The sequence below is a fragment of the Crotalus tigris genome, unplaced genomic scaffold, assembly GCF_016545835.1.
Source record: "Crotalus tigris isolate CLP2741 ecotype Arizona unplaced genomic scaffold, ASM1654583v1 scf7180000017549.6302385, whole genome shotgun sequence".
NCBI lineage: Eukaryota > Metazoa > Chordata > Lepidosauria > Squamata > Viperidae > Crotalus > Crotalus tigris.
In genome coordinates, this window is record NW_024096467.1 from 4,403,397 (window position 1) to 4,429,831 (window position 26,435).

The window sequence follows — 26,435 nt, forward strand, 5'->3', positions numbered from 1 at the left end:
AAATCAGCTTTCTCCCTGGAGATGTTTTATATATAAATTAAGCATTTCCAAGGAGCGCAAGCATTCGATGATAAAGGGTTTGGAGGCTAAATTTTGTGAAGGTTGAGGGGACTAGGTATGTCTAGCCTATTGAAGGGAAGGATTAGGAGGGACCTGTTTGCCAGTAGTTGTGGAGGCTGTCACACAGAAGTGGGTATTCTTTTCTGAAGCACCAGAGGGCAGGAAAAGAAGTAGCGGGTGAAATTTATTAAAAAGAGATCCAACAAGCAAGAAGAAATTTTCTGACAATGCAGTAGCTTGTCTCCTAAGGTTGTGAGGGTTCCATCATGGGAGGTTTTCAAAAATAGATGGGACAAGCATTTGACCGGGATGGCAAATCTTTTAGAGACTGAGTGCTGAAAAACTGGCTCCACCCCCTGCTCCACCCTCTGTCCGGTCCCCACCCCGCCTCCCCCACAGGGCCACTCATTGCCTCCAGGGCCCGCCGTAGATTGCCCAGGCAGCCCAGCAGCGCCATGGTGGCTACGCCCTCTGCCCACGCCCCACAGCATCAACTGCGCAATGGGGCGTGAGGCAGAGTCTTATCTACGCTGCTTGGCTGCCATGTCCTTGGCTGCACTGCTCCGCATGGTCCATGCTCAGGGGCGACTCCTCCAGGGGGGCTGCTGGTGGGGTTGCAGAAAGAGGCAAGGCTGGGGTAATGGCACATGTGCCAACAGAGAGGGCTCTGAGTGCCACCTCTGGCACCCATACCATAGGTTTGCCACCACTGATATAAGATCTGCTTTGAGCAGGGTTGGACTAGAAGACTTCTGAGGTCCCTTCAAGCCCTAAGATTCAGTGATTCTCATGAAATGCAAGAAGTTAGAACAATCAGCAAAAAGGCTATAAGTTCAGCAATATTTTTTTTTATGCCTGTTGATGGTAATCACGGTTAGGTAATTGGATCTGACTAATAATCTGAATCAAATTCAAATGTCAGTTTCATGTTTGGGTTACTAGTAGGTAAGCTGTTATTTGGAATTCATAGCATATCTAAAATTCCTAGCAATTAATCCTACAGCAAATTGTACAAGTTCAGAGCGCTCTAGTTGTTTTCCACGATGGTGCTGATATAATAGTTAGCAGTTATTTCACAGAGAGAAAGTAGTCGACATAACCACAACATCACCTGATGATATTGAAGATGACCTCTGTCTTCAGTTTTTGGTGTTTTGGGCAGTCATTAAAACTTGTACTGTACTCAGCCCAAGTTCATGTTAAATTGGCCTTTCTATTTTAAGAATGTTGCCTAGCTTCTGTAATAAGTTTCCTGCTTTTTAAAAAAGAAAAGTGTCATAGTATTTCTCCGTCCTTTGCAGAAACGCCTAAATCTTGTGCCAAGCCATCCAAAAACACAACTCCCTTTCCTTCAAAGCAATCCGCCAGGTGGCAGGTTGCAAAGGAGCTGTATCAGACAGAAAGCAACTATGTAGATATCCTGACAACTATAATCCAGGTAAGTTGCTTCATTTACTGCATCATTTCTTAAATTGATGCTTTTAAGTGGCTTGTGTTAAGACTGATTCTGCAGCAGCCAGATAGAGGTGATTCCTTGTGCATATTCCAAGAGTCCTCGCTTCCTTCTCGGACCTCAAGTCCACTCTGTGCTGTTCTGGAGGAGCTTCTAAGTCCCTGGAATGAATTGGGGGGGGGAGCATGATAGGTTTTCAGGAAGAAGAGAGAACTCTCACTCATACCCTTCCATACATGTTAACTCAGTGGTTCTCAACCTTTTTAATGCTGCGACCCCCAACCGGTCGTAAGTCGAGGACTACTCAACTGGTGCAGCACCGTTTGCAGAATGGGACTTTTGGTGGGCTCAGCTGGGCAGAGACAGCCTGGACAATTCCTATTGGCTTTTGAAAGCCAATAGAATTAGACTCTATTCAAGAGAGTCTATTCTATTGGCTTTCAAAAGCTAATAGAATAAAAGGGAGTAGCACAGCTAAGGAAAAGAGGGAAAAAAATGGCGGACTGCATTGTTTGGCGACCCCCGTGAAATGGTCGTTCGACCCCAAATGGGGTCCCGACCCACAGGTTGAGAACCACTGTGTTAACTGAAGCAGTTGCTAAAGTAGAGCTGCTTCACCGTCAAAGTACTTTTGGTTTCTGTTTAAGGGGCAGATATGATCATTTATTCATTTATATTTTTAATTTGGTAATGCTTTCTGAGTATCTTGCTTATGTTAAGCCATCTTTGGCATCTACCCACCATGCAGCATGTCTGAATTGAAGTTGATTTATGGGGTCTATCTGTTTCTCAACCTCAGCAACTTTGAGATGGGTGGACTTCGAAGCAAAGCTGGCTGGGGAATTGTGGGAGTTGAAGTCCACCTTTCTTAAAGATGCTGAGGTTGAGAAACACCAGTCCAGCTTCATGAATGTTTTAGCCTGAGGTGCCCCTCTGTTGGGCTTGTCTCTTTCATGTACAAAAATCTTAAATCCCATATTGGGGATTGAATGTCTCAGCTTTTTCTGGAGGTTTATTTTTAAAAGGAGATGAAACTACACCTCTGCTTTAAAGGACAAGCCCAGCATATGATTTAGAAGACAATATCTTCAGAGAGAGATTCACGGGAACAAAAGGGATGGGAAAGTTAATTTATCAAGTTTGTCTAACCGACCAAAATACACAAAACACCAGTGCATGTATGTAAATACAGTCATTCTACCATAGTCCACGTATAATTTTCTAATATTCCCTTTTTTTTTTTTACCACTCTATAATCTTTTAATTCTGGGTAGAGTCCGAGCTATCAGCTCCATCCAGAGCTGAGCGTGTGGACTGGCCGGACAGCTTTCATAACATTGCTGACCTACTTTTTTTTCTTCAGGTCTTTCAAGTCCCTTTGGAAAAGGAAGGACAGCTCGGAGGCCCTATTCTTGCACCAGAAGAAATCAAAACAATATTCGGCAGCATTCCAGATATCCTTGATGTACATATTAAGATAAAGGTGGTACCATTTTAAAACAGTCTATATTGTGAATATTATTTTGCTCAAACACCTTGCTTGTGCTGCCCTGGAAAAAACCTTAATATTCCTTTATGACCTCATTAGTAAATAAGAAAGAAAGGAGCAGAATTGGAAGTGGCTCTGGTGTCATCATACTTTGTTAAATTCATCTCCTTCCTTTCTTCCGGCACCAGCAGTTCTGTAAAGTGGACTAGGTTGAGAGATTGTGACTGGTCCCCAAGATCACCCCAAGATCACCCATCTCCTATTTGAACCTGAGATTCTCTAGCCCTCCTCCAACAGCTGAAACCACTCCAACATATAACCCCAAAATCTTGTATAAATAACTTTCTAATACTTTGACAGTTTGCTTGAGCACCAATAGCTGATGATTCTAAATCTTAAATTTTGTTTTCGAGCATTATTGCAGTATTGGTAATGCTGTTGTTTCATGGCATCCATACTGACGGAGCTCCTTGATATTCACTTGATTAAATATTAAAAATAAAGTTTTTCTTACTTTCCCCTTACTCTCCTTTCCTGCTTCCAAAATTCATTTAGAAGTTCAAACATTAATGTAGCTTGCTTTTTTAGAATTACGAATAATTGCAGATGAATAGAGTGCCATCTTTTTGTTATTTTAGGAAGACCTCGAAGACCTTATGATAAACTGGACTGAAGACCAAAGCATTGGGGATGTTATACTTAAATATGTAAGTTTTGGTTTTTGCACTAACTATGAATTAATGCTGTTATTTTATATATAAAGTGGACTCTTCTGGTCTACCTCTTGGTCTTATGAGGGAGCCTTTTTTTTTAAGGCATTGGGGGAATGCAGTTTAGCTCTGCTCTTTGTATTATTAGGCGACATTTGGACGAGGGACACCTATTCATGCTTTTAAGTTTACTGAATCATGAACTTGTGTTCAATAGAGTTAAATCACTTTCTACAGAAACATGATTGCAACTCTATGCTAATGACCCTTAGGCAAGGTCTTGCTTGTAGTGTGAAATAAAGAAAATTAAAGTTTATTAACCTGCAAGGATCTGGGAGGTTACATAAAGGTGGGCTACAGAATAGTTTTAGAAGGATTATTGGCAGAGCAATGTGCATATACTGCCCTGTGTTTTTATGTCTACTTGGGCAAGTGTAAGCATTTATGCATTTGCTTTGCAAATATGTATAGATGTTTGTTACAGTAGCAGGTTTAATGAACTAACACCAGCAGAGGTCAGCTACGGCACAGAGCTACTTCAGCAAACACACTGACTTCAAATTGCTTGCTGTGAAGCACTGATATTATTTAATTTTTCAATCACATGCATGTTGTAAATAAAAATTTGGGATTCTTTCAGTCTAAAGACTTGGTGAAAACATATCCTCCTTTTGTGAACTTCTTTGAAATGAGCAAGGAAACCATTACCAAGTGTGAAAAGCAGAAGCCCAGGTTTCATGCTTTCTTAAAGGCAAGTATTCATTTGCTGGTTCTAATGCAGCACTCTGTCTCCTGAAAGGTGCAGTTTTGAAACTGAAATAAGCAATTAAGACTTGAGCACCATGGAAGCACAAATATGCTAGAATGCCGTCTTGGCTGCTCTAATAGGGAAAGGTGCAACTTTGAAATTCAGAATAGGTTGGTGGAATAACACTATGCACTTTACTTTTGTGTAAAATATAAATAGCACCTGATCCTAAGATGTTTTAAAGGGGCATAAGCTAGACTGGCAAAATTTTCTTGTTTGCGCTTGTAGAAAGAACAACATTTTTCTCTGTCAAGAGCTTACAGTCTTAATGTAATTGCTACTTGTAAACACAAGCTATCCTCAGGCGATCTTGGTCATCAGCACACAATTAGCTCCACTCTGAGTCTTCATTTTACTTTATTTTTCCTTTTTCCTTTGATTTTCACATGACTCAATTTAATAGGCCCAGCAGAATAAGTCCTGCAAAGCTAACCTCTTCCTATGTGTACATCAGAAACCAGCGCAAGGGTTAAAAACAGCTATTAAGCTGAAACCCCCCACCTCATTTTCTCAATCTTTTATATCCAGAACAACTTTGTTATAGTATTTGGCTCCATGCCAGATTATAGCCACTCTTTTGCCCATCTTGTTTGCATAGAACTGGTATAGACTCAAAATGGCCTCTTATTGATCGGGACCTCTCGCTCAGTTTTAAAAAATGTCTCTGCTTGCTTTGTTTGTTCTTGCCAACATTGGAGAGATGAGAGCTATTTAGGCATTCCATTTTTCTCTTTTGAATACAGTGTAACAGCCTACTCAAAGTAATAAAACAGAGCCCCTACTACTCAAATAATTAACGGGGAATTAGCAGTGAAGAAAGACGTAGCTTTCAAACTACTGATTTAATCGTTTTTACATAATAATTTAGTAAATATCTTCCAGCCAGGTTCCCAGATAAGCAATTAACAACCTATGTAACAAGTCAAACTTACATTTTGTAAAACTCAGTGTCGTATAAGCGTGGGAGCCACTGACATTGCAGAGATTGTTTTTTTTTTTTTAAGAAAAGAAAAAAAGAAAAACTGGTTACTTTCTAGAAATAATGCTACAACTTCTTTTGCAATAGATAAACGAAGCTAAGCCAGAATGTGGTCGCCAGAGTTTGGCAGAACTCCTTATCCGGCCAGTACAGAGACTACCCAGTGTTGCCCTTCTTCTAAATGGTATGTTCAGAAGCTGGCTTGACCAGTGATTGAAGTAATTAGTTAGCATTTGTAGATGAAATCAAATCTGGTTATCTGAAGGACCATCTCTTCCCAATTACATCCACCCAACCCACTAGAGCGGGAAGACAGGGAATGTTATGGGTCCCATCTCCTAAGAAGGTACATCTGGCAGGACCCAGAAGAAGGGCCTTCTCTAGGGTAGCTCTCTCCCTTTGTAACATCATCCCCACACTTCGCAAGGCTCCGAAGACCTGGTTTTGCCAACAGGCCTGAGGAACCCAGAGTGGGATGGAGCCCATCAAGCAGCTGGTGATTACTTGTTATCGCCAGAGGGGTGGGGAGTTATTGTTTTTATTCCTTTTATATTGAGATTTTTTTATTGTTTGTAAGCCGCTTAGAGTCACTGAGAGTGAATGGGCAGCCATATAAATGCAATGAATGAATGCTTGGGGTGTAATTTTAGCTCTTTTCACTGAATAAGACCAACTAGGTCTGTGAACTCCCTTAAAAAAAATGAACTAGAAAATATCTTTTATATATGACAGGCATATGAAATATATTGTGTTTGCAAATAATCTGCTTTAATTTTAATTTTCAGCATTAATTGAATGGTAAAGTCTATGAACTATACTCTAATTAAGATGGATAACGGCATATAACATAATAGCCACTTCAGATGCTCTTTTAATATGCGGGCCCTGAAGTTCTCCATTATCAAGAAACACAGAAGCTATTTCAATTCATTACTAGCTTAAGCCAGGTATAACCACTTAGGCCTAAATTGCATCAGATTATATACCGTAAATGCCGGCGTATAAGACGACTTCCGCGAGCGCTGAAATCGGCGCCAAAGACGGGGGTCGTCTTATACGCCGAGTCGTCTTATACGCCGGAAATACTGGTAGTTTCCGGCGAATAAGACGACGTTCTAGGAATGCGACCCGGCTATAAAGACGGGGGTCGTCTTATACGCCGGGTCGCCTAATACGGCGGCATATACGGTACTTTAAAGTAGTACAGGGCTGGCTTAGTTATAAAAAGAATGTGCTTAATGTGAAATCTCATAATTGCTCATTAAAACTGACTTTAAAAGCCCATGGAAGAATATATAACTGCAAGAGAGAAATGATGGTAAAAATCAGTTCATTTAAACCAGTGGTTCTCAACCTGTGGGTCGGGACCCCATTTGGGGTCGAACGACCATTTCACGGGGGTCGCCAAACCACACTGTCGGCCATTTTTTTCCCTTTTCCCTAGCTGTCCTACTCCCTCTTATTGGTGGCCACACCCATTTGGGGGTCACCACAACATGGGAACTGTATTATGGGGTCACGGCATTAGAAAGGTTGAGAACCACTGATTTAAACTTTCAGAAGTACATTTAAAAAACAGGATTTTTTTTTATTCTAGAAAGTGCTGGTCTATTGCTCAGTGGAAAATCATGCTGTGAATGTCCTGCTTTGTCTCTGTCTTCTCTTCCCCTCAAGTCTCCTGGACTTTTAACCTGTACGCTCATCCTCACTGTTATGTTACGTTGTGGTCCTCACTTTGTTTTTTTCCATATTCCATGTGACTAATAACTCCCGAAATCCTAATTTTTCTTATAATAATCCTATGTCGAGATCCCTCTCACAATTACTATTATTGAGTAAGGTACCCCCTATACTATACCTGTACATTTGGTTTTTCTTGCCTAAATGTAGAACCTTATTTTTTTCATCATTGAATTTCATTTTGTTAGATAGCGCCCAGTGTTCAAGTCTGTCCAGTCCTTCTGTATCTTAAGCCTGCCTTCTGGAGTGTTGGCTATTCCTGCCAGCTTGGTGTCATCCGCAAATTTGATGAGTTCCCCATCTATCCCCTCGTCCAAATCATTGATGAAGATGTTGAAGAGCACTGGGCCTAGAACAGAGCCCTGGGGCATCCCACTACACACTTCCCTCCATGTAGATGCAGTTCCATTGAGGACCACAAGCTGAGTACAGCCGATCAGCTACGAATCCATCCGGTGGCGATGCTGTCTAACCCACATTTTTCTATCTTATCGAGTAGTAGGTTGTGATCTACTTTATCAAATGCATTATTGAAGTCCAAGTAAATTATATCCACAGCATTCCTCTGATCCACTAATTTTGTCACTTGGTCAAAGAATGCAATAAGGTTTGTCTGGCATGATCTGTTTTTTGACAAACCCATGTTGGCTTTTAATAGTGATTTTGTTTACCTCTAGGTGTTTGCTGATTCGTTGTTTGATTATTTTTTCCAGAATCTTCCCAAGTATTGAGGTCAGGCTGATAGGTCTGTAATTTCCTGGATCCATTTTTTTTCCTTTTTTGAAGATGGGAACTACATCAGCTCTTTTCCAGTCCTCTGGTAGTTCCCCAGTGCTCCAAGATCTTTGAAAAATATAGTTCAGTGGTTCTGAGATCACATCTGCCATTTCCTTGAGAACCTTGGGTGTAATCCATCTGGTCCTGGTGATTTGAACTCGTCTAGGCTGGACAGGTGCTCACTTACCATTTTCTTGCCTATCTTAACTTGTGTTTCTATTCTGTTTTTTATGGCACTATTTTTGATAGGTTGGTCTGTTTTTTCCCTTTGTGTAAAGTCAGATGCAAAAAACGAGTTAAATAGTTCTGCTTTCTCCCTGTTGCTTGTCACCTTCTTGCCCCTTTCTAATGGACCAATCATTTCCTTCACTTTTTTCTTGTTTTTTATATGTTGAAAGAAGCTTTTTTTTTTTTTTTTGTTATTTTTGACTTTGGTTGCAAGCCTTTGTTCATTATGAGCCTTAGCTTTCCTCACTTCATCTTTGCAGGCTCGGGCTATTTGTTGATATTCTGATTTAGTTATGTTCCCCTCTTTCCACTTTCTATACTTGTCCTTTTTATCTTTCAATTTATCAGAGAGTTCTTTATGCAGCCATGCTGGTTTATTTTGAGAGCTGTTATTTTTCGTCTTTGTTGGTATTGAGCTAGACTGGGCTTCTATTATCTTGCTTTTCAAAATTTCCCAAGCTTCTTCAGTTGTTTTCCCCTGGAGGATTCTCATCCATGGAATCCTTCCCAAACCCTCTGTTAAGTTTATTGAAATTAGCTCTCTTGACCTCCGTCACCAGACCTCTCAGCTGACAAGTGCAGGAGTTCGGCGCTGCAACGGCTTCCCCTTTGCCCTCTGCACTGGCCAAAGCGTTGCCGGTTGTTCCAGCTGACGGGCGCAGGTCTGGGGGTCGCCAGCTAACGGGCACAGGAGTTTGGCGCTGCGGCAGCCTCCCCTTCGCCCTCCGCACCGGCCAAAGCGTTGCCGGCCATTCCAGCTGACGGGCGCAGGTCTGGGGGTCGCCAGCTGACGGGTGCAGGAGTAGGCACCGCAGCAGCCTCCCAGGCATCTGCTTCTTCGGCTGGAGCAGTTCACAGGGCTTGCATGGTCCCCGAGGGCTGCTGACGCGCTCCCCGCCGCTGGCGACCATGCAACCCCTTGCAACTGCTCCAGCCAAGGAAGCAGGTGGCTGGGAGGCCGTCGCGGCGCCTATCTCCTGTGCCCGTCAGCTGGCGACCTGCGCCCGTCAGCTGGAACGGCCAGCAACACTTTGGCTGGTGCGGAGGGCGAAGGGGAGGCTGTCGCAGCGCCGAACTCTTGCGCTTGTCAGCTGAGAAATCTGGCAACGGAGCCAGCTGGCATGGAGGGCAATGGGGAGGCGGCGGCTCAGCGGGCAGGATTCTGCCTGCCCGCGAATGTCGGGTCAACCTACCCCATCTGTAAAAGAAAAAGTCTTCCGCCCAAGCATAACACCAGCAGTTCTGTGCCACGGAGGCTTGAGACACGGAGGCACGGGACGCGGAGTGGCACGGTGCCGTGGGAGGCGGCAGGACAGGGGGGAGGGGTTACCTGCGTCCTGCCAGCCGAATTCTGGAAGCCTGCCTGAATGAAGAATTTTAGGGGGTGTTGAAAGCGAGACAGACTTAGGTCTGATTAAGGAGAGTGGAAGGGAGACGAATTCGGGGTGGAGCAAAAAACATGGGGGGAAGGTGTTAGGGAATAAGCACCAAGGTACATGGTGCCTTGCAAGGGATTCCTGAGTGTTCTGCAATTGTTTTTTCTCTCTGCGCGAGAAAAACTTTTACGGCATAAATCTGAAACCAGGTGTTGCTATGAGGTGGTGCAGGAGATTCTTGGGAGAGGCGAGGACAAGCTTGGCGGTTCGTCTTTCCCAATCCCCTTCCTCTTCTTCACCCCCTTCCCCGGCCTGCCTGCGATCTGATCTCATGGCTCCGTGGCTTTTCTTTGCCTAGCCTAGCCAAGCTTTCTTCCGCCCGCCCCTTTCCTGGGAGCGCCGAGGAGGTATGGCAGAAACACATGAATTGGGATTGTGGCGCCCTTGGGAAGCTGATCATGCTTTGAACCTTAGGAGAGGAGGAGGAGTCCTTTCCTCCTTCCCTCCCTCTCTCCCTGTCAAGCCCAGGTGGGCTCGACATGAACAGGCTGGGGGAGGGGTCAAGGATGATGTGCGGGGCGGCAAAGGAGACCGGGGGCCGCTGCCTCCCCATCGCCCTCCACACCAGCCAGCTCCGTCGCCAGACCTCTTAGCTGACAAGCGCAGGAGTTCGGCGCTGCGATGGCCTCCCCTTTGCCCTCCGCACTGGCCAAAGTGTTGCCGGTCGTTCCAGCTGACAAGCGCAAGTTCGGGAGTTGCCAGCTGACAGGCGCAGGAGTTTGGCGCTGCAGCGGCCTCCCCTTCACTGATCTGAGTTCACGAGAAGTCAAACCAGTTGCTGCACAATGAGTCCCTGAGGAGGGCGGGGCCTTGCTCTGCGCCTGCACTCTTCACGCGCCTCCTTCAGGGCACATTCAGTAAAGTTCGTGCAGGCTGCCGCCAAGCAGCATATTTTCCACAAACAAGTGAGGTGGGAAGGAGTGGAGCAGGAGGGAGGAAGGTGACGCCGTGGGGGGGATGAAGGCGACACCACGTACCACCAGTCAAGTGGTCGCGTACCACAAATGGTACCCATACCACCAGTTGACAAGCCCTGCTCTAGAAAGAGTACAGAGAAGAGTAACAAAGATTATTAGGGGACTGGAGGCTAAAGCATATAAGGAACGGTTGCTGGAATTGGGTATGTCTAGTTTAACGAAGAGAAGGACGAGGGAGGACATGATAGCAGTATTCCAATATCTCAGGGGCTGCCACAAAGAAGAGGGAGTCAAGCTATTCTCCAAGGCACCTGAAGGCAGGACAAGAATCAATGAATGGAAACTGATCAAGGAGAGAAGGAACCTAGAACTAAGAAGAAACTTCCTGACAGTTAGAACAATTAACCAATGGAACAACCTGCCTCCAGAAGCGGTGAATACTCCAATACTGGAAGTTTTTAAGAAGAGACTGGACAGCCATTTGTCCGAAATGGTATAGGGTTTGGACTCGATAACCTCCAAGGTCCTTCCAACATTATTATTATTATTATTTATTATTATTATTACCTTACTGAATTTGACTTCATGAGTTTTGTAGTAAACATAGGTTTGATATAGTTTTTGCTGTAATACCATGCTCAAGATGCCTCCCCTCCCAGCAGGAGTGAGATCAAATTGCATTTGATAAATATTTCAGTTTTTCTCCATTTAGGAAAATAAGCGTATGCTTTAAAAGTCAATAGTTGAACAGCTAAGGTTGCAAGATTTCTGCTTCATCAGCCCTCTAATTTCAATTGGTAATTTCTTGAATTTAAGTACCCTAGATTTCTGTGGTGACAGACTCTCAGAAATGTCCACTTTTAGGGCATCATGTGGGATGTTTTTATGCACAGTTGCTCTGTTTCAATCTTTCCTTATTGCAGACCTCAGGAAACACACCGCAGAGGACAATCCTGACAAGGCCACCCTAGAGAGCGCCATTGAGTCATTAAAGGAAGTGATGACGTAAGTCCGATGACTCTAGTTGATGCTGGTCTCAAAATTAATATAACACGCGTTTAGGAATGTTCGAAACATTTTGTGTCCAAACTCTTCTGTGTGTGGAACTTGGGGTTTTGAGTGGTTGGTTCCTGCATCAAAATGTTGGCGTTATTTTCTTTTGAATATGAAAACTGGAGAACAGAAGGCAGAAAAGTCAAGCCGGGGAGGGGGTCATAGGGGAAAAAAAACAAGACTGGGACATTTCCTTGGTGATGGTATGTGCAGACATTGGCAGCCATGGGAAAGAGGAGAGAGAAGATGAGCAAGCTGATGGGATATGCTGAGCTTGGACCATTGCAGGAAGGAATGGGTGCACTGGCTATTACATTAGTGGGTGAGTGGAAAAGAGAGAGGGTGGTTGGGAGAGCTCTTAGAATAGTGTTCCCCAAACTTTCTGGCTTTGTGGACCGCTGAGGGGGGGGGGGAGGAAAAGGGATGATTCTGTGCGAGTAGCCGTCATGCGTGTGCATCTCCATTTGCAGAAGCAGCAGGCCTGTGTGCCTGCTGTTAACACAAATGTAGTTGCATGCACACGCTTGTCTACCGCTCGCAGAAATGGAGCTGCATGCGCCTGCTTGCCTGCTGCTTGCACAAATGGAGCTGCACATGTGTGCTTGCCTGCCGCTCGCACAAATGGAGCTGCACACGCATGCTTGTGCGCTGCTCGCGCAAGTGGAGGTGCACGTGCTCGCCCACCGCTTCCATGGCCTGGTTCCAAGCGGGCCATGGCCTAGTACTGGGTCGCGGCACACGGGTTGGGGATCCCTGTCTTAGAAGATTGGAGGTGAATGAACCTGCACAGAGGCTAAATGGGGGTTTGAGGGACATGGCCTTTCCTATTCACCTTGAAAAATATCCCCAAGATCCTATCAGATTTTGTGTTGACTGAAAGAGAGAAGAACCAGTGTGTTCTGGATTTTGTTTTTGCTTAACTATAGCCAACCTGAAATGGTTTTATAGGACTTCCAATACTTGATGGCTTCAAACCTAAAATTGTTCGGTTTCTATTTTGCCCATAGCCTTCTAAATTATCTTGGAAGTAATATGCATTGAGTTGATTGCCTGATAAACTATATGGAATGCATCAGCAAGTTCTGTGCACTGAAACTCCTTATATTTTAGAAGCTGTAGGTGGTTATCATCTTGATATTTGTGAATAGCTGCTAACTGCAGTTCAGTCCATGTAAACCTTAGAGTCAGGTTGAAGATAAGGACCTTAGGTTTTCCTGGAAACTCACAGTTTCTAACCTCTACCCTTCAGTAGTGTAATGAGGCATACCTTATTTCATAAAAGGCTTTCAGTTAGTTTTCAAGTTTCTTAAGATGCTAAGGTATGTTTTCTGTATAACTTGAAGGAATGAAAGCTGAAGAATAAACAGTGAGTGAAATCACTGAAATCAATGCTGAATGATCTGTTCCATGGAAGACTTACTGAATCTCATATTTTAAAACAGAAAAGGGAGATATATTTAAAGTTTAAGATTTTTGTGGTTTTTTTTTCTAATTATTATTTTTTATTTTTTTTACTTTCTTTTATTTTCTTTTTTTTCTCTTTCTGTTTTTTGTATATAATGGAGTTAAAGTATTTAATAATTAGTTTATTGAATGTAATTATATTTGTTTAAGGTTTTTCTGGGTTTAAAAGTTTTTTTTCTTTTAAGTTCTAGTTAACCCTGTATTCAGCTCTGGGAAGAATGGGGGAGGGTTTTGGGGTGGGTTGGGAGGGATTGGGGAAGGGGTTTTTATTGTAAAATTCTAAAAATTTATAATAAAAAAACAAAACAAAACAAAAAACAGAAAAGGGAGAGCAGGCCAGGAAACTTAATCTTTTTCCATCATCAGCTTAAAGATTTTCTCAAGTTTATATTTGTCCCACATTTTTCATCAGTGTTTTCCCAAACTTTTTTTCCCTTCTAGACATATTAATGAAGACAAAAGGAAGACTGAAGGTCAAAGACAGATTTTTGATGTTGTTTATGAAGTAGATGGTTGCCCAGTAAGTAGTAGTGTAGTGCTCCGTTATATTTTTAAAAATGCAATGGTGAATTTGAGCAAAATGGAGAGTAAAAGAGGTGCATGAGTCCAAATTTGGAATTTTGAGAATTTGAGAAGTGGTGGACACCCACAATGGTTGCTAGAGTTTTTGTGGGACATGCCTTTCTATTCTCAGTAGGTCTTGCCAAGCATTGGGAGGGATCAGGTACCCAGGCAATTGGTTCTTTTGGATCCAAAGACAATAAGGGATATTAAGCTTTAATATTAATCCCAGGCAACAGGCTGAAAAGCATAACAATCCAAGCAAGATAATACCCAAATCTCTTACAAGCTACCAGGAGCATCTTAATAACGACAGCAGAGGTACTCTTAGGGCAGCCAGGTTCCATATACCCAATGCTGTGTTCTATATAGAAGCTCCCAACAAACAACCACAGTCTTAAGTTTTTTTTATCAAAACCTGGCACCATGATTTCATGGCCCTGCAGATCGCCTGATCAGGAATCTGCAAGACCTAACTTTGATTGAGTGGCACTTGCCTCTGGGATGAATAGAAAGTTTGAGATTTTTACAGGTTTGCTGCTATGTGAAGATTCCACCCCCCTCCCCTCTTTTATTTATTTATCAAGCAAAAGTGAAAAAACAAGCAGGTTAGCTTAGATCTTTCTTAATATGAAGAGGAAATCAAAGTTATGTCATTAAACTCCTCAAAATAACAATGATCTTCCACATTGCCATTACATAGTGCTGTGGATGTATAAAATTCCATATGTGGAAACATTAGCAAATATTCTATTCCTCCCCAAAGCAGACTCATTTTGCTTGAAGTACTATGACTAGGACTCAAATGCTACTGCTTGTGAGGATACACTTTCAAAAACGACTGAGCTACAGTATGTCCAAATGGCATTGACAGGAGGAGGTTCAGCATGGTCCAGAGACATCTCTGCACTCTTCACTTGGAACTCCTGCCACTTCCCACTTAATAACCTGCACTTCTTGGGTTATGAAAGCAACTGGGACTACTTGGATTGCCATTGTTAAGCAATGCAGTCATGTGATGTCATGCTTCATAACTACATTGCTTAGTGATGGCAATCTTGGTCCCAATTGCTGTTGTAACTTGAGAACTACGTATAGCTCTCAATCTAAATGTCAATTGGGAGCCTTTCAAAACCTCTGGGAGTAGAGCGCTTTAAACCTTGGAAATTAGCCTAGGTCTGTAATCCATTTCCCCCAAAGTCTGGTAACAGGCATCTTTGAGAGGTCTTCACTGGATATCAAGATGGCACTTGGTGAAACTCAGTCCTTTTCTATTGAAAGCTTTGTAGGTCATTACTAGTCTTTTGAATTGAGCCAAAGGTCTATTAGTAGCCAATGCAGCAAATTTAGGACAGTTTTTATCCTGCAAGAACAGGTCTGAGTCACCAGTAACCCTATTGTCACATTCTAGACAAGATGGAGATTTTGATCTATCTTCAAAGTCTTCCCCAAGTAGAGTATAATAATTTAGCTGACTGGTGATCAAGATGTGAATAATTAACACCAAAATGTCCAGGTCCAAGTAGGCTTATAACTAGGCAACATCCAAAGCTGGGCAAAGACTACCCATGGTGTTCATCTGTTGTTTAAGTAGTGGGTATGAGTTTAGAAGGAGACCCAAGTCATACTCTGAGGTCCTGCAAAGAGAGCCCAACCCCATCTAGAATGGCAACTGGGACCAATGTTCCTATATGTTGACTGAGGTACAGTAACTAAGTCTTTGAGGGGTTAAATCTAAGCTTATTTTCCCATTCAGACAATAAAACAGCCACCAGACGCTGATTCAAGTTTTCTGTGGCACCTTTAAGAATCAGATTGATTACAGCAGGATACAATAGATAAATCTTCAGTATGGCCTGGGCAGTAATATACAACTGAGTTTCATCAGTTTTCTGAAGTCAATTCATTTTCTACTGATATACCTTAGTGGCTTTATATAGATGTTGATTAGCATAGGGGAGAGCACCAAGCCCTTGGGTAACCAAGGCCTTGACATCTGTTACTTCATAGTGACATGCCAAAATTGTCTATTTAGATAGGAGCAGAATCACTGCAGAATAGTGTTTCCAACTTTCACAATTGAGGAAGATATGGTAGTCAGCGATATCAAAGACTGTACAATTAGTACAGTAGGGTTATGCTGCCTTTTTGATCACGTAATGGCCAATGCCAACCCAATCCCCTAACTGGGTATGAATCCTGATTGAAAGATTTCCTGTAGGATTCTCTTGGGCTGAATGGCCACCACTTTCTTCAGAACCTTCCATTAAAACTGCTGGATCCAGGAAAGCTTCTTCAATTTCCTTTAAGGAAGGTGGCATCAATCCTTCTTCAAACAAGTATTAACATTTCTCTGATTGCCAACAACTCATTTCACTTGGATGCCCAAAGGAGTCAGGAAGGGCTTGGATCCAAATTTATACTGCAAAGAACTTAGGCTCAGTAAGGTCAAAAGAATCCTAGATAATATAAGATCTATTCTTGCTCACTATGTTAGTTTCTGTTGTAAAAATGTTAGCCTAGGACAAACATGACTAACTTTATCTGCCAATCAGCAAAATTATCCAGTGAGCCTGTAGGAATCTTATTCTACTCATTGCTCCTCAGTGTGACCCAGGTAACCATTAAAGCCTGCTTTTTCCACCATTGTCTGTAATCTCTGGACATGTCGGACCCACTAGCTCTATTAAATCTCCCCACTCCAACTCTTCCTGTTCTCTCCCTTTAGGGCAGGGGTCTTCAAACCTGGCCCTTTTATGACTTGTGGACTTCAACTCCCAGAATTCCTCAGCCAGGCATGCTGGCTGAGGAATTCTGGGAGTTGAAGCCCACAAGTCATAAAAGGGCCAAGTTTGAAGACCTCTGCTTTAGGGAGGAAAGAGGGAAGCCCCCATAAGCATTTTCCAGCCCCTCCCCTGGAGTCCAAATCCTGAGAAATCCAACATTCCTTTCCCAAGAAGGGCACTTATTCCATGTGTAAGAACCTTTATTAGGTATGCTGTGCTGCAATAACAATTTGTGTGTCCTGAGATAAGAGAGCATTCTCTACTTTTATCATTATTTCTTGGTGATGCAGCAACCTCCCAACTTTTATTTTTAATGAGCTTCTCCTATGCCCAATAGGCTAACCTTTTGTCGTCTCACCGCTGTCTAATTCAGCGCCTGGAAACGGTTGCACTTGGGGACGACCTCTGTGACAGAGGGGAGCAGGTCACCCTGTTCCTTTTTAATGACTGCCTGGAGGTAAGTCTGCAGTGACTCATTTGGCTGTGACATCCTGGAATGACTTGCAACTCGGAGGAATAAATAACATCCAAATACCTGGAATCTGTGAAGGGCAACTTGAATGCCGTTTCTTTTTGTCCTCAGTGGAAGGCATTGTGCTATGTGTAGCAGTCACTCAGCTGGTAAGGACTGCTGGAAAAATTGTCACAAGAGAGTACTTTCTCTCTGCATTCTTAATGCTTTGTAAGTCAATTCTGGGAAAGCCAGGAAAATTTGCTGCTGCTGCGACTTGCCACAAGCAATGAAAGCTGTGGTCAGAAAGAAAAGAGAAGCATTGTCATTAGAGTAATTAAGAGACCCTTTCGGTAATTCTTTCTGGCTAAATGAAAAACATGTTTTCACTAACCTGTTTTGTAACATGGTATAGTTATGATTTACTTAACAGGTTTGCCTAAGATCCCAATGGACAAGGTCTCAAAACCAACACTAAGTATTGACAAATCAGAAGCTTAGGTTCATATCACACGGGAAGTCCAAATCAACCTGCTACTACATAGATCACACTGAGCTAAACTGTGGCTTGTTTACATGTAGTTTATGGAAGGAACTATAATGGGGGAGTTGCACATTATGGTAAGACAAAACCAAATAAACCACAATGGGTGTACTCAACCCATGAATTGTTGAGTTATGATAAAAAGTTTACTTTTGTTAAACCTAGAGATTATAATAATTACAGAATTTAATCTGATCTGGACTCCGTTGTTTGCTTTTGTTAGGTGGCAGTTTATTCATAAGATAAAAGGTGGCAGCTTATTTAAAAGATAAAAAAGATACTTTATTCATAAGATAAAACAGCTCTCCTTTACCCCTCAGATACAAACAGATTCACTAGAAGTTGAATTCTGCATTAACATTATACAGTGTACTAGGTTCGTCTCTTAGAAATTGTACCAGATGTGCAGATCTTGCTAGTTTGTGTAACTCTTGTCAGCTTTTGCTGCTTCAGCCACAGCTGTCCCTATTCTATGAAATACTTTCTGTGCGTCAGCTGTTCTGGAAGATGCTTGGTTTCCATCTGAACATGTAACTTTGTTATACTGTCGCATTTAACACTCAATTCATCTGAGTGAGTGAGCTTTCCTTCCTAATTTCAGAGGGCTCCAAAAATGTTGTATTGTTCTGATATGCTTTTGCTAGTGGGACTGAATGCCACAATGTTTGATTGATAAAAATGAATGTGTTCATATCTCTGTGCATACAAGAAGATATTTATTCTGCATGATCTGCAGTTTCTGTCAGTATACCAGTTATATTGAAGAAAGCATCCATTGTATTGATTCTTGAACAAATGCCTTAACAGCCTGATTTTTCCAACACTTATCCCAACCCAATAGCTCACAGTTACTGTGTGTGTGTGTGTGTGTGTTTGTGTGTGTATGGGTCTTTGGTTATTCAGGTTTTCTCCTGCGTAAAATTGGAAGTGCCAAGACACTTCCAATTTTACGTAGGAGAAAACCCGAATAACCAAAGACCTACATACATACACCCGCGAAAACCTCAGAAAACATATATATATATATATATCCAAATTTCTTTTTCTGACAAAGAATTAAAGAATTAAATTGGGAGACTAAGATGGCCATTTCGAGCTCATTCTGCTCTCTTCAGTTAGCCACACCCTTTATGGGATTCGAACCTGGGCAGTTTACATACTAGGCAGTGATTTAACCACCAAGCCACAGGCTCTCCTCCTGCATATATATATATATATGTATGTATGTATGTATATATGTATATGTATGTATATATGTGTATGTGTGTGTGTGTGTGTGTATATATATATATATATATATATATATATATATATATATATATATATATATATATACACATACATACATACATACATATATACATACATACATACATATACACTTATGAACCTGAAAGGAGACTTGACACTCTTTAAGTTTTGTTGTCCTTCTCTATTGTCTCTTCATCCTAACATCTGCTTGATGCCCAACAAGCCAGAGAACATGCTAGATTGGTTTTCTCTTCTTAGTGGATTGATGGATCATGGTTAACACTGCTATAATTCATTAGTATCTTGATGGTATTTATGGTTCTGGCACTGTTTCAGGCTCTCAGGACAGGGTCTCAGCAGCCTGTAAATTCTCATGGGACTTATTTCTGTTTAATGTGAATCAGTAACAGGTTTATGTCAGGTAATTCTGTTTTGCCGCTTCTTGGGCTCCAAAAATGTCCACATAAGCAGTTATAACCAGAAATTACTGTTGAAAAATACTGAGCTTGGGGAAAACAAACTAATCAAGTTTCAGAGGCTTGAGTCTAGCACAGGGGAGGCCATAAAACACATGTTCATTATGGTCTGTCCAAGTTGCATCATTAAGGATGTAAAGCCTTCCATGCAAATCTGCCCTAAATAGCCAAGAGTGAATCTGAACCCAGTCCTTCATCTTTGATGTTAAATACTTCAGCAGATGGCCCATTGAATTTTAATTGCCAGGACCATAATACTGTGTGTGGGTTGGGTATAGTGAAGTTACTGGTTGCAAAACTCAGCTACCTGAGAACCTCAATGCTCAGGAAGAAAAAAACCTACCTTTTCTTGTTTTGTTCTAAATATCTGTCTTGCTTTTCTATGCCAGTAAAGGCTGCCATGAGGCTACCATGAAAGCTAACTCAAGTAAAATCATAAAAACAAAAACAGTAACCTTGATGAACAGCAAATTAGAGTCTCCAGCTGAAATGGAAAAATCCAGTCAGTACATACCTTTATTTAGATTACCAACATGTACCAAAAATATGCAGAAGTATGAGTTCTTTAGTTAAAACATGCTTATTTGTCTTCAAAGCTGTTAGATCTAGAGCTGTTAAGAGTAGCTTCCATATGGCACAGTCCTTGCTCTCAAGTTTATAATATAAATTACACATTGGAAAAGAAATAAGATAAAAGCAAATCCAAATATCAGTTTGTAGATTTGAGAGTTGTAGAGTAGATTTTGTTGTAGATTGTAGAGTTGAGAGAAGCTGTTTGGGGAAAAGAAAGCAGGAAGCATAGTCCTAAGCACTGGGATGCAATACCCCGGTTCTTTGTTGCAGCTTGATGAAATGGCTGCTGTGAGATATGACTACTGAGAGAGGAATGTGGACTTTTTCAGTCTTCTAAAGACAAATTATAAAGGAATACAAGCAGCTCTTTTGGGGCAGGCCATATAACAACCTGGATGTCAATAGTTTCTTTGTGGTGGATGAATATGAAATGAGGTGAACTGATACATGTAGTAAATTTCATAGGGGAGGAAGAAACAAATTAGGAATCAGAAATCTTATTCTGTCTATGCCATTTTGTAATCTTGTAAAGCATTTGTAACTCTAGTATTTCCAGGCATTTCTAAGAAGTGACCTGTAATGGGGATGTCATCACTGTGAGCATAATAGCAGGCGCAAGGTATATAGAGTTTAATAGGTTCAGACAACGCTTGATGAGATTGAAGTCATGATTCTGTGCCCTCTCCTTAACTGGAAGACACAAATCTGAGATACAAAGATATTAAGCTCTTTGTATATCCCACTTTAGTGCAAAAGCCATCACAAAGTAGCTTATCTAATAAATCATAAATATTATGGGCAGCATTTAATTACATTTAATTAGACTAGAATCCTAGATTTTGAGGGACTATTAATATTTAGTCCTACCACTGCTTAATGAACCCACATTACTCTCTGCTCTTTATTTTCACACTCTGACCATCCTTTTTCTCATTCTTTGAACCAGTTTGAATGTTTCTTGAAGCTGCTTGCCACAGTAGCTAAGATGGGTTTTGACCGATACACCCTAGCAATGGGTGATAGGTGAAACGATCACTTCTCTGATTTGTGGGCTGTATATTGCATACATATTCAACAGTTTAGTGAATTAAAGATTGCAACCATTTTGTCCAGAAGTGTGTATTTTAGTGCTGTACAACTTTCGGTTATAATGTGTACTGCAAATCATTTGGTGGTCAAGTTGATTTATCAAGATGGCTGACAGTGGTATTGCAAGCAGCCTGAAGAAGTGCAGGTTTTGTTATTTGGCATATTTGCAGAGAATTAACATAAGATCTAGGCCACTGGGCATCCTGTTGCAAGATAATATGGATTGCACATCCATTGGCGTATGCTCAGTGGAAAGGGATTAGGTGAACCATAGTCTCCCAAGCCTGGATGGCAATAGATTGCCTAACTCTGCTTTCAGATAATTATCTCACCCTCCAGACTTATGTCTGCTTGCATAGCCTGGATTTAAAAATGGAAGGGATAAATTTAATTAGCATTCCCTGATACAGTGCTCTACTCCTGGCCATATGCAGCTTGGGGACATTTTGTGAGTACAAGGCAGAGGAGAAGAAGAGGAAGGCAGCATGCGGTGTTGAAGAGAACATAAAATCTCCAAATTGCTCTCATAAAAGAGGGGGGTCGCCTGGCATTTTAAGAAGAAACTCTAAATCCATACATGGCAATTGCTTAGGCTTTCTGAAAGCCATTGTTGGCTGCAAGACTTGTCATCTTAAAGGTCTTTGTAAACACTGGAGCTGCTTTCTCAGAAAAGGTTTCTTTGGTTTTGTGACAGATTGCGAGGAAACGGCACAAAGTCATCGGTGGCTTCAAGAGTCCGCACGGCCACACCAGGCCACCAGCCTGTCTCAAGCACATCATCCTCATGCCTCTGTCTCAGATCAAGAAGGTACTAGACATCCGAGAGACAGAAGGTTAGAATTTTTTCAGTGAATTGGGGGGAGGGTAAGCTTTCAGCCCCAACCTAGTGTCTCCAGAGACCTCCTCAAGACTGTTCAGATTGGGGAAGACTTGAACCAACACATGGAATGATTACTTTAACTGCTGGAGGGTTTGGACATGGCTGAACAGTGAGATCTCCTCCAAAGAGCTTTTACTTGGCAGTCAGGGAACTGTAAATAGCCATTAGAAGGAGTAGAGAGAGAAGGCAGCCAAATGTCAGCTTGTGAACTTGTATTTGTAGAAAACCCATCTCAAAGCTTTTAAAGTGCACAGCTCTTGCTTTTCTTTTTCTATGCTGCTTTGTTCAGTGCTTGTCTAAAAATAAAGCATTTCATGTGGGTGTATTAACCTTTAAGAACAAAGGTTTCTATGACTGGCACTTTAATCTTAAGCAGCAGTTAAGCCCACATTCCTGAAATCTTTTAGTAGGCAGATGCAGCTTCCCCTCCCCCCCCTCCCCAGATTATGGCATTTACATTGCTGTAAGCCTTGCTAAAATCAGTGTGACTTTGCTGGAGAGACAGCACTGAGACATTAATTTCCCTTGTTTATATCACCACTTATTGCAGCAGCATTCTGTACCTTGGAAAGATTACTTTTCGATAATTGGAGAAAAGGTTGCTATGAGCTAGCTTCCTACAGCTTGCCCTCAGTGCATACCTGTAAAATAACTAGAGCTGTAAGACATGAGTTGCACGTTTCTATGCATTTTTTTGTTTTGCTACCTTCTTTCTTTTTCTGGATAATAATAATAATAATAATAATAATAATAATAATAGTTGGAAGGGACCTTGGAAGTCTTCTAGTCCAACCGGCTGCTCAGGCAGGAAACCCAATACCATTTCAGACAAATGGTCGTCCAGTCTGAAATGTACTATTGGCTGTCCTGAGTGAAAATGAATCGAAGTATATTCCTGTGGCTGGGAACTTTAATTAAAGCCCGGTTTTCAAAGTCGAGTTTTATAGATTTATTTGGAATTGGGTTGAAAGATGAGTCAACACAAGATTGATGAGGTTTGGGAAAATTGTATATGCCACTAGAGCTTTAGGAACTGTAGATCAAATGAAAAGGTATGGAAGTTCAATGCAATAGAATAGTCCTGCTCTTTGGCTGCAAATTAAGTTCTCCAGCTAACTATATGTATACTTCCTCTCCTAGAAAGCGTGAGGAATAGGTTTTATATGAATACGAAGCAAAAAGAAAGTATACTGAAGAATAGTGAATTGCAGGCAGCGTTATTTTGCTGGTTTGGGTTTGCAGGATTGTCTGGGACGCTACACATCCTCTTCACGACCTGTTTTCCTTGTTCTGGCAGGAGGCTTCAATAATAATAATAATAGTAGTAAAGTTGGAAGGGACCTTGGAGGTCATCTAGTCCAACCCCCTGCTCGGGCAGGAAACCCTACACCATTTCAGACAAGTGGCTGTCCTGTCTCTTCTTAAAAACTTCCAGTGTTGGAGCATTTACTGCTTCTGGAGGCAAGCTGTTCCACTGATTAATTGTTCTCACTGTTCGTGTCCTGCCTTCAGGTGCTTTGGAAAATAGCTTAATTCCCTCTTCTTTATGGCAGCCTCTGAGATATTGGAATACTGCTATCATGCCCCCCCTTGTCCTTCTCTTCGTTAAACTAGACATACCCAATTCTAGCAACCGTTCCTTATATGTTTTAGCCTCCAGTCCCCTAATCATCTTTGTTGCTCTTCTCTGTACTCTTTCTAGAGTCTCAACATCTTTTTTACATCGTGGTGACCAAAACTGGATGCAGTATTCCAAGTGTGGCCTTACCAAGGCATTGAAGAGTGGTATTAATACTTCACGTGATCTTGATTCTATCCCTCTGTTAATGCAGCCTAGCACTGTGTTGGCCTTTTTGGCAGCTGCAGCACACTGCTGGCTCATATTTAAGTGATTGTCTACTAGGACTCCGAGGTCCCTCTCACAGTTACTACTATTGAGCATGGTGCCACCTATGCTGTACTTGTGCATTTGGTTTTTCTTGCCTAAATGTAGAACCTTGCTTTTTTCACCATTGAATTTCATTTTGTTAGTTAGTGCCCAGTGTTCAAGTCTGTCCAGATCCTTCTGTATCTTAAGCCTGTCTTCTGGAGTGTTGGCTATTCCTGCCAGCTTGGTGTCGTCTGCAAATTTGATGAGTTCCCCATCTATCCCTTCATCCAAATCGTTGATGAAGATGTTGAAGAGTACTGGGCCCAGAACAGAGCCCTGGGGCACCCCACTAGACACTTCCCTCCATATAGATGCAGTTCCATTGAGGACCACTCGCTGAGTACGGCCGGTCAGCCAGCTACGGATCCATCTAGATTCAGTCAGTTTTGTTCCATATATATGGGCCAGCCTGCTCACAGTAAAAAAATGACAATACAGCTTAAAATTCAAGCCAAGATTGTGGAAAGTGGGCTTTCTGAAATGTCATATGTCACTATAATCCAATATTTCTCAACCTTGGCAATTTTTAAGACATGGACTTCAACTCCCCAAATTCCCCAGCCAGCAATACCAGTATATTACTTCACTCTAATAGTGGGAACAGAGTGGAAGTTCTCAAGGGTCTGACCTCTGTCTCTGAAGACATGTCAAATGTAGCTATTTTGAATTCTCTGCGTTGACTCTTTGTTGTGGTTGAGTTTGTAGATATTTAGCTTTTACGTCTTTATTCTATATATCCAGCTTTGTCCCTTGGGACTCTGTACCTTGTTTCAGCCACTGCAGGTTTAGAGTGGCTCCATAAAATATTGTGCAGCATTATTACCGCTTAATTAGCTTTAGTCGTGTAGTTTTCGGTGGCTGGAGAAACTACCCACTATAGGCCCCAGAGTTGGGAAATTCTTATAGGAGTGGATTCTTTTAATAGCATTTCTTTTGGTCTTTGAAGCCCAGTAAATTAAATTCTCTGGTAGCACAATTCTGCTGTACTGGGTAGCAATTTGAAGCTTTCAGGAAGCCATGAAAATGAGAGCTAATATGGGGAAAGGAAATTCAGCTAGATATAAATATACAAAGAGCCAATTATATATTGATATGGTTTGCTTGTTAATGTTCAGGACTATAAATGTTAGTTCTTACCTCAACTTAATGTTCTCTGCAATATTCTCTAGTACATGCTTTCCTCCTTTAATTGTTTATTTTTATTTATTTTTTTAAAAAAATCTTTTCTCTACAGACTGCCACAAAGCCTTTGCATTGGTTGTGCGGCCGCCGACGGAGCAAAGCAATCTTTTGTTCACTTTTCAAATAACAACGGAAGAACCTCTCAAGGAGGATTGGCTGAAGATGCTGTGTCGGCATGTAGCAAACACAATATGCAAAGCGGATGCTGTAAGCACTTGAGATGAAAGTTGATGAGGAGCACACATTATAGAATGAGTTAATAGAACAGGTGACCTCTAATCTTGAGGTTGGGAATCACATTTGGGATTTCTCAAACATTTATGAGTATGCTCACAAAATGGCTGAGCTATTTGCCAGAAGAGTAGTGAGGGACTCTTGCCATCTTCTCTAGCCTCCCAGGTTGTTCAGTATTCCATCATCTCCTTGTTTTTTGCCTGGGAAAAATTCCCAATCAACCACAAGGGAGCAGCTTCCCACCACTTAATTCCCTAAAAGTGCTTGAAGCCCAGAGGCATTGGTGGGATTTATTTATTAAGCTTCATTTGTATTGCCACTGACTCCTTGCAACTCTAGGCAGTTAAAACCCAGTAAATGAAAAAAAGGTTAACAAAAGATACTATTCCTAAAAGAAAAAATATTGCCAACTTTGGGAGATCTTCCTACTCAAATGCCCTGTGAAACAAAACAGTCTCAACCATTTTTCTGAAGATTGCAAGGGACACATTTGCTCTCTTGAAGCATGATATTTCAGGAGGGAGTGGAATTCTTGTGAGGATCTGGTTTTCTGAGAGCCCTCATCACTTCCAGCATTGGAAGCAATGTTTTGCTAGACAATGTTGGGTAGACAGATTCTACCTTGTACACCTGATCCTAACTTGTATACCTGATCCTAAACCTTGGGCTCTGCAGTGTTTTGGATTTGATTCAGAAAAGGTACTTCAGAGCGAGAACCAATGTAGCATCTATCTGGGGCTCACTGAAGCAGCCGCCTCTTTTTCTGGGTTCCCATGGCTGCTGAAGAAGGACTTTCCCTGAAGTTCCAAAAAATAAATGTGGCTGCTTTAATGAGTCACAGACCAGTGCTGCATTCACAATCCTGCTGATTCCAAATCACCTCTTCTGAATCAGATGCAGAACATTGCATTGCCTTCGATCCAAATTCAAATTATCCTTGAAGCTAATGCTTTGCTTCCCAGTATTTTACTGTCTACTTTTTTAAAAATTGAAAATCTTAAACCAAAAGCAATAGGACCCAGCAGGCATCAAGGAATATATTGTTTGGCATATAGTTGTCTCTGGTCATGTTGAGGATATAGGAGATCTGTGTATGACAAGTAAACTTATTATTGCTATAATCCAAGTATGTTAGCAGAGTTCTAATGAGTACATTGGCAAATCCTATTCATGCTTTGAACAGTCAGGGGATAGCATCTGCAGATTATAAAACACTCCATAAACCAAGGACCAGCTTATTATGGAGACATTATTCCCAAATGGCACAGTAATGTCTTTTAGGTGGTCTACTGGCAGACATTGGTGTTAGAAATATAAAACTTGAATGCTGCAAATTGAATAGCACGGAAACATCACCACTTATG

At 41.7% G+C, this 26,435-nt stretch overlaps 1 protein-coding gene across 7 annotated transcripts in view; it reads left to right on the forward strand.

Moving 5' to 3' along the window:
- The window catches only part of ECT2 (epithelial cell transforming 2), an 80,312-nt gene that overhangs the window by 43,398 nt on the left and 10,479 nt on the right, over positions 1-26,435 (forward strand). For all 7 annotated transcript variants that reach the window (XM_039338221.1, XM_039338230.1, XM_039338240.1 and 4 more), the window contains 10 exons: positions 1,362-1,498; positions 2,877-2,996; positions 3,641-3,709; positions 4,353-4,463; positions 5,587-5,683; positions 11,521-11,602; positions 13,556-13,634; positions 16,799-16,918; positions 21,540-21,678; positions 24,890-25,044. In XM_039338221.1, the coding sequence (XP_039194155.1) occupies positions 1,362-1,498; positions 2,877-2,996; positions 3,641-3,709; positions 4,353-4,463; positions 5,587-5,683; positions 11,521-11,602; positions 13,556-13,634; positions 16,799-16,918; positions 21,540-21,678; positions 24,890-25,044 (1,109 nt within the window). The remainder of the gene's footprint in view (positions 1-1,361; positions 1,499-2,876; positions 2,997-3,640; positions 3,710-4,352; positions 4,464-5,586; positions 5,684-11,520; positions 11,603-13,555; positions 13,635-16,798; positions 16,919-21,539; positions 21,679-24,889; positions 25,045-26,435) is intronic.